The sequence below is a fragment of the Eschrichtius robustus genome, chromosome 21, assembly GCF_028021215.1.
Source record: "Eschrichtius robustus isolate mEscRob2 chromosome 21, mEscRob2.pri, whole genome shotgun sequence".
Taxonomy (NCBI): Eukaryota; Metazoa; Chordata; class Mammalia; order Artiodactyla; family Eschrichtiidae; genus Eschrichtius; species Eschrichtius robustus.
Window position 1 is genome coordinate 35,824,442 of NC_090844.1, and position 18,478 is coordinate 35,842,919.

At 41.4% G+C, this 18,478-nt stretch overlaps 2 protein-coding genes across 2 annotated transcripts in view; both read right to left on the reverse strand.

Annotated features, from left to right (window-relative positions):
- The window catches only part of FNTA (farnesyltransferase, CAAX box, subunit alpha), a 32,255-nt gene extending 14,569 nt beyond the window's left edge, over window positions 1–17,686 (reverse strand). Inside the window, exons 1-3 of the mRNA XM_068531959.1 lie at window positions 17,479–17,686; window positions 15,396–15,481; window positions 5,300–5,414 (exon numbers count right to left, since the gene is read on the reverse strand). Coding sequence (XP_068388060.1) covers window positions 5,300–5,414; window positions 15,396–15,481; window positions 17,479–17,654 — 377 coding nt within the window. The 5' untranslated portion in view covers window positions 17,655–17,686. The remainder of the gene's footprint in view (window positions 1–5,299; window positions 5,415–15,395; window positions 15,482–17,478) is intronic.
- LOC137755934 (cytochrome b5 reductase 4-like) lies at window positions 6,467–8,081 on the reverse strand. The gene is given in 3 exon segments (XM_068532077.1): window positions 6,467–7,630; window positions 7,749–8,042; window positions 8,045–8,081. Coding segments are annotated over 3 exon segments (1,431 nt in total). The 3' UTR covers window positions 6,467–6,530.
- Window positions 17,687–18,478: the final 792 nt, after the last annotated feature.

The following is an 18,478-nucleotide window of genomic DNA, read 5'->3' on the forward strand; positions in this document are numbered from 1 at the left end:
TCCATCCCCTCACTTTCCGCCTGTATGTGTCCCTATGTCTGAAGTGCGTCTCTTGTAGACTGCATATATATGGATCTTGTTTTTGCATCTATTCAGCCAGTCTGTGTCTTTTGGTTGGGGCATTTAATCCATTTACATTCAAGGTTATTATTGATATGTATATTCCTATTACCATTTTCTTAACTGTTTTGGGTTTGTTTTTGTAGGTCTTATTCTTCTCTTATGTTTCCCGCCTAGAGAAGTTTCTTTAGCATTTGTTGTAAAGCTGGTTTGGTGGTGCTGAATTCTCTTAGCTTTTGCTTGTCTGAAAAGCTTTTAATTTCTCCATCAAATCTGAATAAGATCATTGCTGGGCAGAGTAGTCTTGGTTGCAGGCTTTTGTCTTTCATCACTTCAAGTATACCTTGCCACTCCCTTCTGGCCTGCAGAGTTTGTGCTGAAAAATCAGCTGTTAACCTTATGGGGATTCCATTGTATGTTATTTTTTGTTTTTCCCTTGCTGCTTTTAATATTTTTTCTTTGTATTTAATTTTTGTTAGTTTTAGTATGTGTCTTGGTGTGTTTATCCTTGGGTTTATCCTGTACGGGACTCTCTGTGCTTCCTGGACTTAGGTGACTATTTCCTTTCCCACGTTAGGGAAGTTTTCCACTATAATCTCTTCAAATATTTTCTCAGACCCCTTCTTTTTCTCTTCTTCTTCGGGGACCGCTATAATTTGAATGTTGGTGCGTTTAGTGTTGTCCCAGAGCTATCTGTGATTGTCTTCAATTGTTTTCGTTCTTTTTTCTTTATTCTGTTCCTCGGCAGTTATTTCCACCATTTTATCTTCCAGCTCACTTATTCGTTCTTGTGCCTCAGTTATTCTGTTATTGATTCCTTCTAGTGTATTTTTCATTTCAGTTGTGTTGTTCATCTCTGTTTGTTTGTTCTTTAGTTCTTCTAGATCTTTGTTAAACATTTCTTGTATTTTCTCAATCAGTGCCTCCATTTTATTTCCGAGATTCTGAATCATCTTTACTATCATTACTGTGAATTCTTTTTCAGGTAGAGTGCCTATTTCCTCTTCATTTATTTGGTCTTATAGGTTTTTACCTTGCTCCTTCATCTGTGACATATATTTTGCAGTCTCATTTTTTTTTTTTGATGGGTGGGATTGTGTTCCTGTCTTACTTGTTGTTTGGCCTGAGGCGTCCAACACTGGAATTTGTTGGCTGTTGGGTAGGGCTGGGTCTTGGTGCTGAGATGAGGACCTCCGGGAGACCTCACTGTGATGAATATTCCCTGGGGTCTGAGGTTCTCTGTTAGTCCAGTGGTTCAGACTCGGAGCTCCTACCGCAGGAGCTTCAGTCCTACCTCTGGCTCATGAACCAAGATTTTGTAAGCTGCGCAGAGCAGCAAAAAAAAAAAAAAAAAAAAGAATAATAAGAAAGAGTAAAAAATAAAATTAGACTAGGAAACTAACAGATATGTTAGAAAGAATATGAAAATAAAAATATAGATGAAACAACCATAAGGTAAAACAGAACCACAATAGTAAACAAGAGCAGAAGGGAAAAAAAAAAGAGCAGAAGGAAAAAAAAAAAAAGGTAGAAAAGGCCTTGGCTGTGGAGGGTGGGACCTAAGCAAGGGCGAGGTTTGGGTGGTAGGCGGGGCCTATGCTTAGGACTGACAGGGCTGGAAAAGGCCCTGGGGTGTGTGTGGGGGGTGGGGCTTAGGCTCAATGGAACAGAAGGGGCCCAGGCCTGCCTCTGGTCTCAGAGGACGGGGGACCCGGGCTGGGAGCCCAGCTGGCTTCCTGGGCCCACGTGGGCGGGGCAAATGCCCTCTGCTCCTCTCCTGCTCCTCCTGTCCTGGAGGGCCCCTCCTGCTGCCTCTCCTCCTCTCCCCCGGCCTCCCTCCTATGCCTCCAGGACCCACGCATCCTGGAGGGGGCTTTGGAGGGCGGGGGACCCAGCCTGGGAGCCCAGCAGGCTTCCCAGGCTCGAGTGAGTAGGGCAAATGCTGGGCACTCTCCCCCCCCGATCTGAGCCCCCGAGGGTCTCTCCAGGCATAGGAACCCCTCCCCTCTCAGCCACCCGTCAAGGGCACCGGTCCTGTCTGGCCTCCACTTCTCCTCCCTGCTCAGTCCCCCCACATCCTACCGGTTCACTTGGGGGTTCCTCCCATCTCCTTGGGCTTCGAGGTCCCCCACCAGTGTCTGGCAAGCGCCCTAGTTGTGGGGAGATGCCAACTCTGTGTCTTCCCACACCGCCATCTTGACTCCACCCCCCAAAAAAACTACTTTAAAAGTTATCTCTTAAAATGAAATGCTAAATAGAGGAGATGACAGTATTTCTCTATTATAATTAGTTTAAAGAAAATGAGGCTTCACAGAGCACATACACATACAGGCACCCTGGTTCATATGGGTAATTTCAGGTATACTGTTTTTAAGAAAACAGCAAATAAACTTAGGAAATTTTAAATGCATTCTAAGTTGCTCTGAGCTGTGTACAGTCAGGAATTTCTTACAAGCTAAAAATGTGCATATTAGAGACATAAAGTGATGGAAGATCACACTAACAGCTCTAGATAATCCTACTAAAATGACAGTAAAGAAATAAAAAGGGTATAAATCCACAAGGATTAGGGGATACCACAGCAATTGAAAGAGGTCAACAAAACGATGGAAAATGGTAAGCTGATAGTTTTGACTGACTTTGAAAACCAGAAAGTGCCAAAAACCTGTCAACTGAGGAAGAAAGGTTCAGAAATCAGATGTATCAGTTATTTCCGAACCTGGAAGTCAAGGGTGGGGCTGAAAACAATTTAAAATGTAGACAGAGTCCTCAGCAGCCAACATCCCTCCCCCCACCCTGAGCAGAGAGGTGACAACATCTCCCAACCTGTGTGTGTGTGTGTGTGTGTGTGTGTGTGTGTGTGTCTTTTTTTTTCCTCACACACAGCTCCTAAAACCCTTGAAATTCCTGAGTGATAAGAGCACTCGGGCATCTCTTCTACTGAGGTGATTCTGGTTGGGCTCCTGGATGGCTCCTGGTCACCAGAAAGACCAAGCCTTGATTAGAAACTTGGAATGTTCAGCCCCACCTCCCATCTTCCAGACAGGGGAGAAAGGCTGGAAATGGAGTTAATAATAGATCGTGTCCAGGCGAGGAAGCCACCATTAAATCCCAACAGCAGGGGATTTGGAGATCTTCCAGGTGGGTGAACACATCCATGTACCAGGAGGGTGATGCACCTCAGCCCCACAGGAACAGAAGCTCCTGTGCTCGGGACCCTCCCAGACCTCGCCCTATGCACCTTTTCATCCGGCTGTGCATCTCTCTGTTTTATCATACCATTTAATAAACTGGTAAACCTAAGTAAGTGTTTCACTGAATTCTGTGAGCTGCTCTAGCAAATCGGTTGAACCCAAGGAGGGGATCGTGGAACCTATGATTTATGGCCCACCAGTCAGAAGCACAGGATGTGCGACTGGCATCGGGGTGGGGCAGGCTTGTGGGACCGAGCCCTTAACCTGTGGGATCTGACGTTACCTCCAGGTAGACAGTGTTAGAATTGAGTTAAACTGTAGGACACCCAGGTCGTGTCACAGGGAACTGCTTGGTAGGGGAAAAATCCCACACACATTCGGTGACTAGAAGCGCCAGAAGTGAAGTGTGTTTTGTGAAAGTAAAGAAAACACACAGGAGAAGGAGGACTAGGGTTTTCCTAAAAAGCCTGGGCAGCAGACAAGTGGCTTTATTTTCTGGAAAAATCCAAAGCAGAAAGAAATACCAGACACAGCAGAAGGCAGGGTGAGGTAAAGGCTGGAAACAAGGAAATTTAAAATGCTGATACACTGAACAGCTGAGATGCCCCCCACCCCTGTCTTCCCCTGCCAGAATTGACCCCCAGAACTGTGGCAGCCAAATGTACACTCCTCAGACAGCTCTTCTTCAGAGAAACAAAGTAGTCAAGAGAAAAGACCCAGAAATACTGACATATGAAGACGTCAAACAAAACAGCCATGCCTCCATGCTAACTTCACGGTAAAGCCCTCTAGGTGACAAGTCCTGCAACACGAAGAGATGCCAAATCAGGTTTTTCCTGCTTCCACTGTAAGTATGAAAGGAGAGCCAAGAATTACCACTCGTTTGAGAAAAATGTTTACATTAAAGAGATCAAAACAAATAAACAGAAAAGTGAAAACATATCCCATCCGTGAAATAAACAAGATGCTATTAAAAAAGAATATTCAGAGAAGATAAAAAGAGCTCTTGTAAATTAAACATGAGTGCAGATAGAACAGTTAGAAGATAAAGTTGAAGAAATCTCAAAAGTAAATAAAAAGAGATAAAAGTAAGAAAAGACAACCTCAGAAGTACAACATGCAACTAAAAGGCATTCCAGAGACAGCCAACAGAGGAAAGAGAGAAGACATTATCAAAAGAACATAAAACAAAAAAAATTTCCCAAAGCTAAAGAAAAGGTTAAAATGAAGGAATGGGAATCTTCTCAATAGAGGCTGAAAGAAACAGAAAGACAGTTTTAAAAATCTAAAGAAGAATGATTTCCAATCCAGAATTCTATCACTGAAGCTAGAAGAGACTTAAGACACTTTTAAATTTATGAAACCTCAGTAACAATTTCCATCACAGCCTTCTAAGAGTTTTCTTGTATTCAAGGATCTGGTCTATAAAATGAGAGTAAAGCAGGAAAGAGAAAGATGTGGGATCTAGGAAACAGGGACCCGACACAGGAAAGAGCTATGGACCAGACACGCGGTGCCCAAGTCCTCGGAGAAGAAAGGAAGGAACTGAAGGGTTACCTGCTGTGCTCAACAGTAACGAGACATTCTACATGAGAAGAGTCTGGGAGACAGATAACTTGCTGGTAAAAAGAGAACCAAACTAAATAAAAAAGCCAATCTGTTAAAGGAAATGTAAATATACAATGAAATGTGGGTCCGCATGAACCATGAACTGATTACTGTGATGGAGACAGTACAGGAGACTGAACTCTGTATCTTCCGTAGAAGGAGTAATGTCTAAAATGAAAAAATTAAAAATAATCAAGCACATGATTAAGAATATAGAGGTGATTTTAAGAAAAAACACCTAGGAGTTGTTGCCTCCGGGGAGTGAGACTCTGTAGTGAGAAGGAATAGAGGAGAGATTGCTATTTTTCATTCAGTCTCTGACTTTTAAACTCATATGTGAATTGTTGTTTTGATAAAAATTAATGTTAAGAAAAAAGTCATCCAAACTAAAACCTGAGACATTCACACAGGGAATATTAATGATATGTCTTACTTACCACACTGTGTAATTGGCTGCATTTAACTCGATAGCATCTCTGGTTAGCTTAAAAGCTCGTTCACTTCTCTCGTCACGCTGCAGGACAGCCCGGAAATAATCATAAACATCCTGAACTAGAAACAGAGCACACAACTGCATTAGGATGGTCTTTCTTGTTTAAAACGACCACTATAGTACAAAATGTTGTTTTACTCTATGAGGAAGATACTTTATTGTATGTATACGATTTATAATATGCAAAAGAAAGAAAATCCAATGACTATGACTGCCACTCTGATAACTTGTGTCACAGCCAGGATGCACGTACAGGGGTTGATGCCAGACTCCAGATCCCCCAAAGACCTTATGCATTAAAGAAAAATTAAGAGTGCATATATCCAAATATATTCACTTAGCTGTTTTTCTCACATTTTATTTTGATCAGTTTTTTTTTTTTTTTTTGGCTGCATCAGGTCTTAGTTGCAGCAGGCAGGCCCTTCGTTGTGGTGCACAGGCTCCAGAGCGCATGGGCTCTGTAGTTTGCAGCACGTGGGCTCTCTAGCTGAGGCACAAGGGCTCAGTAGTTGCAGTGCATGGGCTTAGTTGCCCCTCGGCATGTGGGATCTTAGCTCCCCGACCAGGGATTGAACCCATGTCCCCTGCATTGGAAGGCGGATTCTTAACCTCTGGACCACCAGGGAAGTCCCTGATCAGTTTTTTTTTTTTTTTAATTAAGAATATTTTTTATTCTATTCTGTATCAAGGCCATAGACACACAAAATGTTTGGATCACTTAATAAGTTATAACAGTCCATGTTTTCATAGTAAGAACAAGGACATAAATGATCATTTCCTGAGTTTACAGTGCAATGTAAAATTTAATCTGTATTGCTAATCAGACATCTTACAGCACAGAAATGTGATCAAAATGATCATTTGCTTTATCATGTCATAAAACACAAGAGCTTATTGTAGAACAGTGATACAGTTTAAATGGTAAGGAACTTTGTGATTCATAACAAAGAATCCTGTATATACTTGTTGCCATGATTGACCTTCCAGGACAAATATCAGTAGTAAAATAAGTTATGGTACAAAATAAAGTCAACAAGGTATCTATAGTGAAGAAACATTTGATTTCATTTAAGAAACTAAAACCTGGATTCCAGTTAACCTATATACAAAAATGTTCTTTTAAAAAACCCAAGTAATCACAAATTTAGCTAAAACAGTTGAATGACACCTCTTCATTATGCTGTAAAATTATGGATCTCATCTTTGGAAAAGTTCAAATCATGCAGCAACTTCATTCCTTGTTCTGTAAATGGCATTGGTCCACAAATGCAGATGAGGACTTTGGACGTGTCTAAACTTCTTTTCAAAAATTCAGAAAGCAGAGCTGGTGAAACGTATCCCCGTTTGCCATTCCATTCAGAAGTAGGTGCTGAGAGAACAAATTCAAGGTCAAATCTTTTATCCTTAAATGCTAATTTCTCCAATTGGCTTCTCCAAATTATGTGATCCTCTGTTTTATTGAAGAACATCAGCTTCACTTTCCTGAGACTGGGTATATTAGTCAAAGCATAACTCAGTACTTTAACCATTGGTGTGAAGCCTGTTCCTGCTGCCAATAAAAAGAGATCTTCCAATTCTTGGAACTGGGATATTTTAAAATTGCCCTCGGGATTGCTTACAGAAACATAATCTCCAATCTGAAGATGATCAAGCTCTGGTGTGAAGAGTCCAGCAGGGTAGATTTTGATCAAAAAGTAGATGTATTTATTGTTGGGAAGAACTGGTTCCTTGAACTCTGAGAATAAGGAATCAGATACAGGTGTATATGGCTTCACAATTTCAGTACCTGTATCTTTCTTTGGAATAAGTGAATTATGATTCTCCAGGGGATGACCAAGGCATTTCCAAGAAGTATTCTCTTTTTCCTTTAGGACAATCTCTATTTTTCCCACATTCTCAACAACTCACACAGAAAAATCTTCCTGAATCTCATGACTTAGGGCAATATGTATAAGATATGAATAATCCTTGATAACTGTTTCTGCTCTAAAGGAATCATCCCGGTGATCAGCTATTACTGAGTCTAAATTGATATTCTTCTGTTTAGTATATATGACAATGGTGACTAAAGCGTCTCTTTGGAACCAGTCATAGCTTGGAGAACTAGGCCCTTCTTTGGCAAGTGGATCTGTCACTTGGCTCTTGGGAAGCATGCCGTTTAAGAGTTTCTTTTCCTCATGATAGTCTTTAGGAAAAGCAGGTTTAACGGCCATCCTGCCAACCAGGCATTCTTTCAGCATGGATTCATAGCTGACCCAACGATGAACCATCTTGCCTCTTCCAGGACTAAGTCACTAGCCACTGCAGCTGCTGACCTTCAACACCTCCTGAAAGGAGTGCAGGGTGGAGATCAGGAATGATGCACTCTGTACTCTGGGAAAAACTGGCAGAACAGGCCTGATCAAAAAGGTCAGTAGCATCTGATCCTGCTGCTCTCATAAGTTCCTCTTCTCCACCAGGATGACACTCCATATACGGGCTGACGTTATAAACAAAGCCTCTTATGCATATCCAACAATCATCTTTTTTGTTGTGTTTTTTCAGTTCTTCTTCAGTTACTTCAATTAATCTTCCTTTTAATCCTGTTAGGTCCTTTCCACTTTTGGTCAGTCGAATCCAATCCATAAGACTTCTGCCCTTTTTCAGAGGGACCTTGCTACGCCCCCTGGAGGAGACGCACTGCTGCTGCTGGAGCCCGGGAAAGACTGGGAAGGGACATTCAGCATCCTGGACCCTTGGCCCGGGCCCTGCCCAGGGTACGCCGCCCGACGGGATAGCTCGGCACGACCCTTCTGGGGTAACACCTCCGGCTCCGGCTCCGAGGCCGGGCAGAGGCCAAGCCCCCCCTGATCAGTTTTTTTTTAACTGAAAAAGTAATATACACAATGATAGAAAACTCAAACAATACAAAAAGGCTCACGCTAAGTTTGCATTCCACTAAATTCCCAGTCCTTCTCCCCAGAAGCAATTGTGGAGTGATTCTAGTGTATCCTTCCAAATATATTCTATGCACATACAAGTATATGTTCTAATTCCATCCTCCCATTTTTTTTTAATACAAATGAGATCACATCCTACTCTAACGTCCTGGGCCTTGCTTTCTTCACTCATACATTATTCAAGGTCGTATAAACTAGTAAATATCTCTATGGAAAACCACTTGGTAATATCTATTAAAAATTTAAAACTGGGGACTTCTCTGGTGGTGCAGTGGTTAAGAATCCGCCTGCCAATGCAGGGGACACGGGTTCAAGCCCTGGTCTGGGAAGATCCCACATGCCGCAGAGCAACTAAGTCCGTGCGCCACAACTACTGAGCCTGCGCTCTAGAGTCCGTGAGCCACAACTACCGAGCCCGCACGCCACAACTACTGAAGCCTGCATGCCTAGAGCCCGCGAGCCACAACTACTGAGCCCGTGAGCCACAACTTACTGAAGCCTCCAGGCCTAGAGCCTGTGCTCCACAACAAGAGAAACCACCACAATGAGAACCCCACGCACCGCAACGAAGAGTAGCTCCCACTTGCCGCAACTAGAGAAAGCCCGCGCACAGCAACAAAGACCCAACGCAGCCAAAAATAAAGTGTTTCTCTAAAAAATAAATAAATACATAAATAATAAATAAAAACTGACTACTCATTGACCTAACAATTCCAGTTCCAGTAAGTTTTCTTTTTTTTTTTTTAAACATCTTTATTGAAGTATAATTGCCTTACAATGGTGTGTTAGCTTCTGCTTTATAACAAAGTGAATCAGTTATACACATACAATATGTTCCCATATCTCTTCCCCCAGTAAGTTTTCTTACAAATATACTCCTGTATGTGCCCAAAGCATCCAAGGAAATTTATATAAGAAATAAATAAATGAAGACTGGAAACAACTGAAATTTCCATGAGTAAAGAATGGGTTAAGTCCATCATGGTACACCCATACAACAAAATCCTATGCAGCTATTAGTAACGAGGCTGTTCTGCTATGTACTGAAATGGAACAACTGCTAAGACAAGTTGTTGAGTGAAAAACGTAAGGTGCAGAGCAGCAGCTATTCGTTTAGTTAAAAATATATGCTTATTTATGAACATACGAGTTTGAGGAACAAGATGGGAAGATGACATAATTTTCAACCACATTCCCCGTTACAAAGTTTTCAAACAGTTGCACAGCATTTCGTTGTATGGGCACTCTAATTATACCTAACTCGTCCCCTATAAATGAATGTTTAAATTGTTTTCATTCTTTTGCTGTCCTATCATGGTATGTTTCTGCACACACGTGCAAATTCAGTACATCTGTAGGATGAATTCCTACAAGTGGAATTACTGGATCAAGGTTATGTGCACTGTTGATGCTGACAGACAGTGCCAAATTAACCTCTCAAAACAGGTCTGATCAATATATAGTCCCTCCAAGAATGTATGAATACACCGATTTTTTTCCACATCCTCACTGACAAGAGTATCAAAGAGTATTTCCACAAGAGAAACAGGCTTAAGAGAGATTAACAAGTTCACATGGCCCAGTGTACTTTGGAGACAGAAGTTAAACCCCAATCTAGTCTGACACCAAAGCACACACTGCTAATCACAATGCTCATTTCACTGCAGCTGAAATGCCTTCACATCACAGCACAGATTAATGTAGAGAACAGACTAAGGCCCTAAACAGACTACTAAAAAACCCAGGTGTTAAATACTCCTCAATACTTCTTTTTCCACAATTAAAAATTTATGTGGACATGCTATGCTATTTTTCTTTTTTTTTAAATTTTTATTTATTTGGCTGCGTCAGGTCTTAGTTGCAGCATGTGGGATCTTCATTGCAGCATGTGGGATCTTTTGTTGCAGTGCACGGGCTCTTCATTGTGGCGTGTGGTCTCCAGAGCGCATGGACTCAGTAGTTGCAGCGCGCAGGCTCTCCATTTGTGGCGCGTAGGCTCCAGAACGTGCGGGCTCAGTAGTTGTGGCATGTGGGCTCCAGAGTGCAAGGGCTCAGTAGTTGCGGAGCACGGGCTCAGTAGTTGTGGTGCATGGGCTTAGTTGCCCCGTGGCACGTGGGTATGTTCCCCGACCAGGGATCGAACCTGCATCCCCTGCATCGGAAGGCGGATTCTTAACCACTGGACCACCAGGAAAGTCCTGCTATTTTTCCTATAGCATACAATTTTCCAGTTACTGACAGGGTTCACAAACTTTTAGTAGGTCAATATGCATGAATACAATGTCAATATATCCTAATTTGCCTAACCGTTCCGCTACTACTGGTTGTTTTCAATTTTGTTTTATAAAAATCACTGCTTTAAGCGTCCAATGACTTTTCATTAAAAAATTTAAAAAATTAAATACACAATACACACATACATATTTATGTGTGTGCATGCAAGCACACATGGGTATGTATATAGTTTTGTTAGACTACAACCCCAAAAGTGAAATTATCAGAGGAGAGCATGAAAAATTATAGCTCTTTCTGAACATACAAAGGTCATCTACTCCTAAATACTACCTTTAAAATGCTGAATTTAATTTATACCGGAGTAATATTTAGAAACAATATAAATGGTAAATAACTATGGAATATTATGTGGTCATTAAGAACCAAGCTCCCAAATATTTTAAAATGTGTAACAAAATGCTTATAACATGTTAACTCTATATACAATGTATAAACACATTACTTTATATTCACACATGTACACATACATAGTATAAACCTAACTCTGTGGAAACATATTTTCCGAGGAGTGGAAGGCTATACACCAAATGTTAACAGTGGTTAGTTCTGGATGATTAGACTCTTCTTTTGATGTTAACATCTTCAGATTCTTCTTCAATGAGCATGTGTTACTTTAAAAAATATATATTTTTTGGCTGCACTGGGTCTCCATTGTGGCATGTGGGCTTTCTCTAGTTGCGGCGAGCAGGGGCTACTCTTCGTTGTGGTGTGCAGACTTCTCACTGTGGTGGCTTCTCTTGTTGTGGAGCACAGGCCCTACGGCGCACGGGCTTCAGTAGTTGTGGCTCGCGGGCTCAGTAGTTGTGGCTCGTGGGCTCTAGAGCACAGGCTCAGTAGTTGTGGCGTACGGGCTTAGTTGCTCCATGGCATGTGGGATCTTCCCAGACCAGGGCTCGAACCCGTGTCCCCTGCATTGGCAGGCAGATTCTTAACCACTGCACCACTAGGGAAGTCCCCCAAAATATTTTTAATTAAAAAGAAATACATGTTCTGGGAGCCAGCCTGGAGGGCGCGGAACACCACACGCCCGCTTGGCCGTGCCATCTGGGTGGGGGCGTGCACGACCCTGGTCCCCCAGCCAGCCCGCCTGGGACTGGGGCACAGCCCGGTGGCTCCCCGCCCGCTCCTCTCTCCTCATGCAGCCCCTCCGTACGACCCCTGGCGTGAGGCGGCCAAGCTGAGGCGCCGAGAGAAAAGGGAAATTGCAAAGCTCATCTACAACCAGATCAACAGCATACTTTTTTTAGGACTCAAGAATCAACATTGGGCTATTTCCTAAGATTAAACCATGAAAGCCCACTTGGAGGCTGCACGGCCATCTGCACACTTGAACCTGAAAAATGGACTTTTTCCATTGGGGAGATCTCCTTCTTTAACTAAATCATCAGAAGTGGTGAGAAGAAAAGATCCCTACCTGACCAAACTCCTCCAGACAAATTAAATCAGTCTAGCAAGGAATGGAGCTGTACAGGGTGGCCGGATCACCATCTTCTGCTTGCACCGCCAGTGAGCCATCCCTCTAGGACTGCCACCTACATGCAGGTTGCACCCAGTGCAAGGCATCTAGCTGAGGCAGGGAATGGGAGCTGAAATCCTGCCCCACTCACCAAGCCGAGTTTATTGGTGCATGGCCGTGTCTGCCCAGACGATGTGGCTCCTTTTTCAAATTTTCACCAATGCACCCTGTATGGGCTAGTGGCATGTCTGACCACACCCCTCCCACATCCCAGTCCTACCCGGGATTCTATTCCTTACCTCGGATGGATTCAAGATTTTCATGAACAAGTTAGGTTTCTTGCAAAAGATGAAATATTTGACCCAAATTGAAATTAATTTCATAGGTAAAGCTCAAAATATTACCATAGATGTGAATTATGTATGTATTTATATACGCATGTATATACAGTTATGTAGATACATATGTCTATGTATCAGAAGTTAGCACAACTTAAATTTGGTAAATGTTTAAAATAAAACTATTTGGGGTATTCAAAAAAAAAAGAAAGAAATACATGTTCTTTGTAAACACTGCAAACAATATAAAAGTAGAGGAAGTTTCCCATACTCCAGTGCTACTCCCCAGTGCACTGGACCTGTATCAGTGGTAATGGCTGTTACCAGTTGATATGTCTCTCCAGACATTTTTCTAAGCAAATAAATGTAATCTTGCTCTTGTTTTTTAATGAAGTTGGCATAGCATTTTCGTTCTGCTTTTCATTTTGGCATTTCCCCCTCAGTGATATGTCCTTCCATGCCTGTGTATACACATCTACATTATTCTTGTTTCACTTTTCCATACAGTGGGCCTGGCATAATTTACATGTCAATGCTATTTTTTTGCAGAACAGATTTCTATAAGTGGGACTAGGATACTCAGTCTTAGGGCTATATGACCCTATATAATTTAGGGTCATAAATAAATTTGGGATTATATAAATATAATTTTATATTCATTAGATTTTTTTTGATATTAAAAGTCTTTTAATTAAAAATTACGAATTTAATATACTGTCATACTCAAAGTGTCTAAAACTTATGTGCCTTTTTTTCACTCAACACTGTTTCTGCGATCTGTCCCTATTATAACAGATCTAGATCCTCTTATTGGTTATATAGCACACAACTGTATGACAACGATACCTTTATCTATTCTCCAAAACACAAATATATAGCTGGTTTCCAATATTTTGTTCTTCCAAAAAATGCTGTGAACTGTAATAGCTATCACACACAGTGCTTACTATGAGTCAGCCACTGTTCTCTTACTTCACATGTATAACTCACTCACTCTATAAAGTAGTTACTACTATCGTCCTCATTTTACACAGAAGGAGACAGAGATAATGAGGTTAAATAATTTGTCCAAGGTTACAGAGTCAGTAAAGTGGTGCAGTCAGAATCTGAACTAGGTGGTCTGGCTCTGAAGTCTGTGCTCTCAGCCTCCTAGTACATGTCTTCTGATGCCATAAGCCAGAGTGAACCCAGAATGTATTATGAGAAACAGCACTTCAAGGTTGTAAGGTATGAGCATTTTCTAGTTTTACTAAATATACACGCGATACTGCTTTCTAAAATGGCTAAACATATGAAAACTACCATCTGAAAAGCATGGATCTGTTCATACGTCTCAATATCTGATATCATAAAACAGTTTAAAATTATCTTTCATTCCTAATGATAATGGATTTTCCCCCTATTTAATGGCTAACGAAATCTTTTCTTCTATGAACTACAAGTTCATACCCTTTGTCTATTTTTTGATTACTTTCCCTGTTTCTTTAACCTTTCGTAGGAATTCCTTATAAGGTTCTGAATATCGATCCTCTGTTTATACATCTTCTCCCACACTGCTGTTTGCTTTTTAACTTATTCATGGTGTCTTCTGTTGCACAAATTTAAAATTCTGATATACTCATTTATCAATTTTTGATCAATGGGTCATATTTCTCTCTTTTCCTTTGTGATTTGTAATAATGATATATTTAAGAATTAAAAATGTTGATTTTTTTTTTTTTTTTTTTTTTTTTACCCTGAAAAAAAGGTTTCATTATTTTTAACTGAAAGAGAAATGAATGACTGTGTCAGTTTTCAAAAGGTACTTTATGAATCTGGAAAAGTTGTGGTTTTCATTTCTCAGATCACTAGTGAGGTTAACATCTCTTCATAGATATTTCTATTTCTTCTAGTGAATTATCTCTTCACATATAATATCTCTCACAGTTTGGAAGTTTTGCGGTTTCATGCAGTTATACCTTCTGATCTTTTCCTCAATCAATTCGGAGTTTTACATCTTGCCTAACAATTCCTTCTTTACCCTAAGAATGAAAGATTATTCTACCTGCTCTAGTATGTTTACAGTTTTGCTTTAGGACTTTAATTCATCTGTAATTTATTTTCATGTAAGATATGAGATAGGGATACAATTCTGTTTATATCCAAATCCACAGATGGTTACAAAACCATTACTTGATTAATCCATCTTTTTCATACAGATATGAAATGTCCTTTTTATCAAATATTATGAGATAATGAGACCTATTTTTAGTTTCTTTATTAATCTATTTATTTCTGCACCAGTTCCACATGTTATTAAGTTTAGTAGTACACTTTCATATTTGATAAGGCAAACCCTCACACCATTATTCTTTCTTTACATTCTTGACATTATCTCATAATCAGGAAAAATAATAATCACTTTTTGTAAAAGAGGAATGATCTTGGATAACAGAGCCTTAACTGAAAGAAATATATATAAATACATAAAACTACAAAACTAGCATTCCATTTTATTTGTTTACCCTTTCCTAGAAGAACAACTAACAATTAACATTTGTATGGCCTTCAATTTACAAAGCATTTCACATTCGTTATGAAAGAATACTTTGTCAAAGAAAATAATCCACTCACTATCAGTAATATATTCCAGCTGAGCCTAACATTTCACAGCTAAAATATATTTCAAAATGCTCATGTTTCAACAACCAAAATTTATTCTAAATAAAACAGTAAATCATTTACATTGTATCTCATGTGCAGATTAAACACTAAATGAAAAGCACAATCACACAGTGGCTACTATGTATTATAATGTAACATTCATTATTTAAACTTAAAATATGTACATCCTTTGGACAAAATGAAACTTTTAATCATGAAAATAAATTACAAAACCCCACAAGATTAGCTTAAGTCATTTAGATCTTTATTAGACAAAATTCTGTCATCTATCTAGTCACATAGTTGTGAATTTCAACTTTGCTACTAAGTTTGACTTATAGACCTTTCCCTAATAAAAAATAAACTTACATTTTTCACTATAAATGATCTGGACCACTGGATTGGGGCCATCATTCTGCGGCACTGGATCTATATCAGCCCATTCTGCTCTGTCCCTGAAAATACATATATTTTTCAGCGATTATATTCAAGCGTGTAAGGAAAAAAAGATATCTGATGTTTTTTTAAAAAGGCAACAATTACACTTTAACTTACAAATAATGTAACCATGGTTGGATTCTTCACGACCAAGTGTTGCCCGTTTGTTTTACATATTAAACTTTTAAGTAAAATAAAAATAAAATGAATAATTTTCCAATTAAAGTTAATAAATCAATAGTTTTCAAATTTAAAGTTTTTACATAAATGCAAAAGCAGGTTTTTGTAGCAAGTACACAATAGTTTTAAATTAGAAATCAATCTAATTCATTGGTCTAATAAGGCTCTTTGGAGTCAGTCAACAGTTTAAAAAAATTTGAATAACAATTTTTTATTTGAATACTCTGAATAACTACAAAGTGATATTTAAAAGTAAAAGTAATCACTATCATTTGACTGTACACTGAGAGGTGGTCCAGGTGGTCAGTAGAGTCTGGAATCTGTGGAACACTGGCTCTACCACTTAACTAGCTGTGTGACCCTGAGAAAGTTACTTAACCTCTCTGGGCCTCAATTTCTTCATTTATAAAATGGAGATGATACTATTACCAACCAACCTTAGAAGGTTACTTGGAGGTTTAAGTGAGATAATATGTTAAGCTCTTAAAATATGCATAATAGTAAGCATATAATACATAGTATTATACTATATATATACTATTATACTATATATACCCTAACACACAGTTAGCATATACAATATTATACAGGAAATACACTAAATGTACTATATAGTATTACGGTATGCTTAAATATATATGCTATATGTTATAAATGTAGCATATAATAAATGCATATAGTAAGTATTCAATGAATACTACTTCTCATTATCAATGCTAAAATAAATTACAGTGGCAACACTGGGTGCCTATAGACACTGCTGTGTAAACTGCTCAGTGTGACCAAATTTTCGTTAACCACTCTTTTACTTACATTCTTTTCCTATTATCCATTTTTCAGTTCTCTGTACTCATCAGCTATTGACAGCAAAAATTCTGTGGTATCTAGACAAATCCTAAAATTGTGCCCATTATACAAGGAGAAATCCAGGGGAAACAATTACCCGAGGTGTGAGACCTAGATGGGGAGTGGCATGAGAATGGTACCGCTGTCCTTTAGGCACAGGGAAACCGGACAGTCAAGGGAAGAACCCGAGTATTTCACAGTTCAGAGAAGAGGTCTGAGGGCTATGGGGCCACCTCAACCAACTGAAATCACTAACACAGTAAACTCCAAGAACGAAATCTGCATAGTGGCTTTCACTCAATTCATAAACAACCTACGCAAATCAGCCATCTAATGGGTTTACCTAGAACTACAGAAGAAAAAATAAGACATGAGAAAAGTAAGGACTTCTCAGTCGTCTCTGCAGGTTCAAAATGCAGCTGGGGAACCAGCATGACCAATAGAAAGCAAAGAACTAACGGGGACGGGACTGGGTGGTGGCAAAGATGGGGAGGAAAGGCGAGAAAGTTACAGCAGTACCCGACACTGCACATCGCTTGCACTAAGCACGAGGCGACGTGGGGACGCGTAACGGAGTTGAATCCTCATAGTCTCATCCTTACAGCCTAACTCGGTGCCTGGCTGATGCTGGGCGCTAAAAACACTGAAAGAAAACGCTGAATGAAAACGTCCCGGTCCCTAAAGATCTTACTCTAGCTCTCTCCGTTTCCGCAGAACAAACCACGGGAAGCCCCGTTTCTAAAGCGAGCCAATCTGGACCTTCTTTGCGGTCCGACTGCACCCAAGCCCTTTGGCATTCGGACTACAGCAGGCCAGCGCTGTGGGGCCCGGAACCTCCACCGCCCAGCTCGGTGACAGCACGGGCCCTACCCCGCCGCTCCCGGCCGCCGGACCGCGAGGACGCGCGAGCTTCTGCCGCAGCCGCGCCCCGTGCAGCGCCGCGCGCGGGGGAGGGTCTCCCGCGCCGCGACCATGCCGTGGGCGTTACCTGTACAGGACATAGGTGGGCGAGTCCAGGCTCAGGAACCCGTCGTCCATAGGGGACGCCGCCGCCTCTTCTGGCGGCGGCTGGGGCGGCAGGGGATGCGGCTGGGGCGGCGGCGGCTCCGGCTGACCCGGCTCCCCGCCCTGCGCAGCCTCCCCAACGCCGTCGGCGGCCGCCATCTCTCCTCGGCTCCCAGCGGAGGAGGTGGCGGAGGCCCCACCCCTGGCCCCGCCCCTCTCGCGGCTACTTCCGGTTTTTCCGCTCCTACCATAGAGACGCGGGCTGGAGTGCCCAGCGCCTGCGCCGGCAGCCTGGCCTGGCCGTCGCTGTTGGGCGCGGTTCCGCGCTTCGGGCTGCATCACGCCACCTGGGGGCCCAGGTTTCCCACTCGTCTTGTCCGCAGGCCTGTCCGAACGCTTGTAGCTGGTGCTTCGGAACGTGCTAGTGTTGTTAGTTGTTAGTGTCGGCGGGAGAAGCTTGGGAGTCCTGGATAAGCAGCTGGCGCCCGTGCTCCGCGTTAGCCATCCAAGGGCATTTACGTTCCTTGCACACATTTTTTTTTCTTTCTTTTGGATGCTGGGTTTATACCGCAGAATTTCAGTAATCCAGGATTTTAGTCTTTTGAAATTAAAGTTCTACTTATACAAGGAATATGGGTATACATTATAGGAAAGGTAAACGTTTAACACTGACTACCTAGTATATGCCGGGCTTGCTCATGGCACAAAAATAAGACTCTGCAGTCATGGGCTTTGCATTCTAGGGGAGGATAGCAGAATACGCCCCAAAATATGTATGTAGGAAGGAGTACAGGACATGCCACTCCACAGATGCTGCTTTGGTGTTTTGGTTATTTTGAGCTGTTGGCACTTGAAAAACAGTAAATGTGGGGAGCAGCTTTCTCCGAACTCCCTTACATTTCTAAAGACAGACCCTCCAAAAGGAACGCAATTGCCGTAAGTCCCCTCCCTGGGAGTTTCAAGAGTGGAAGTGGACGCCGCAC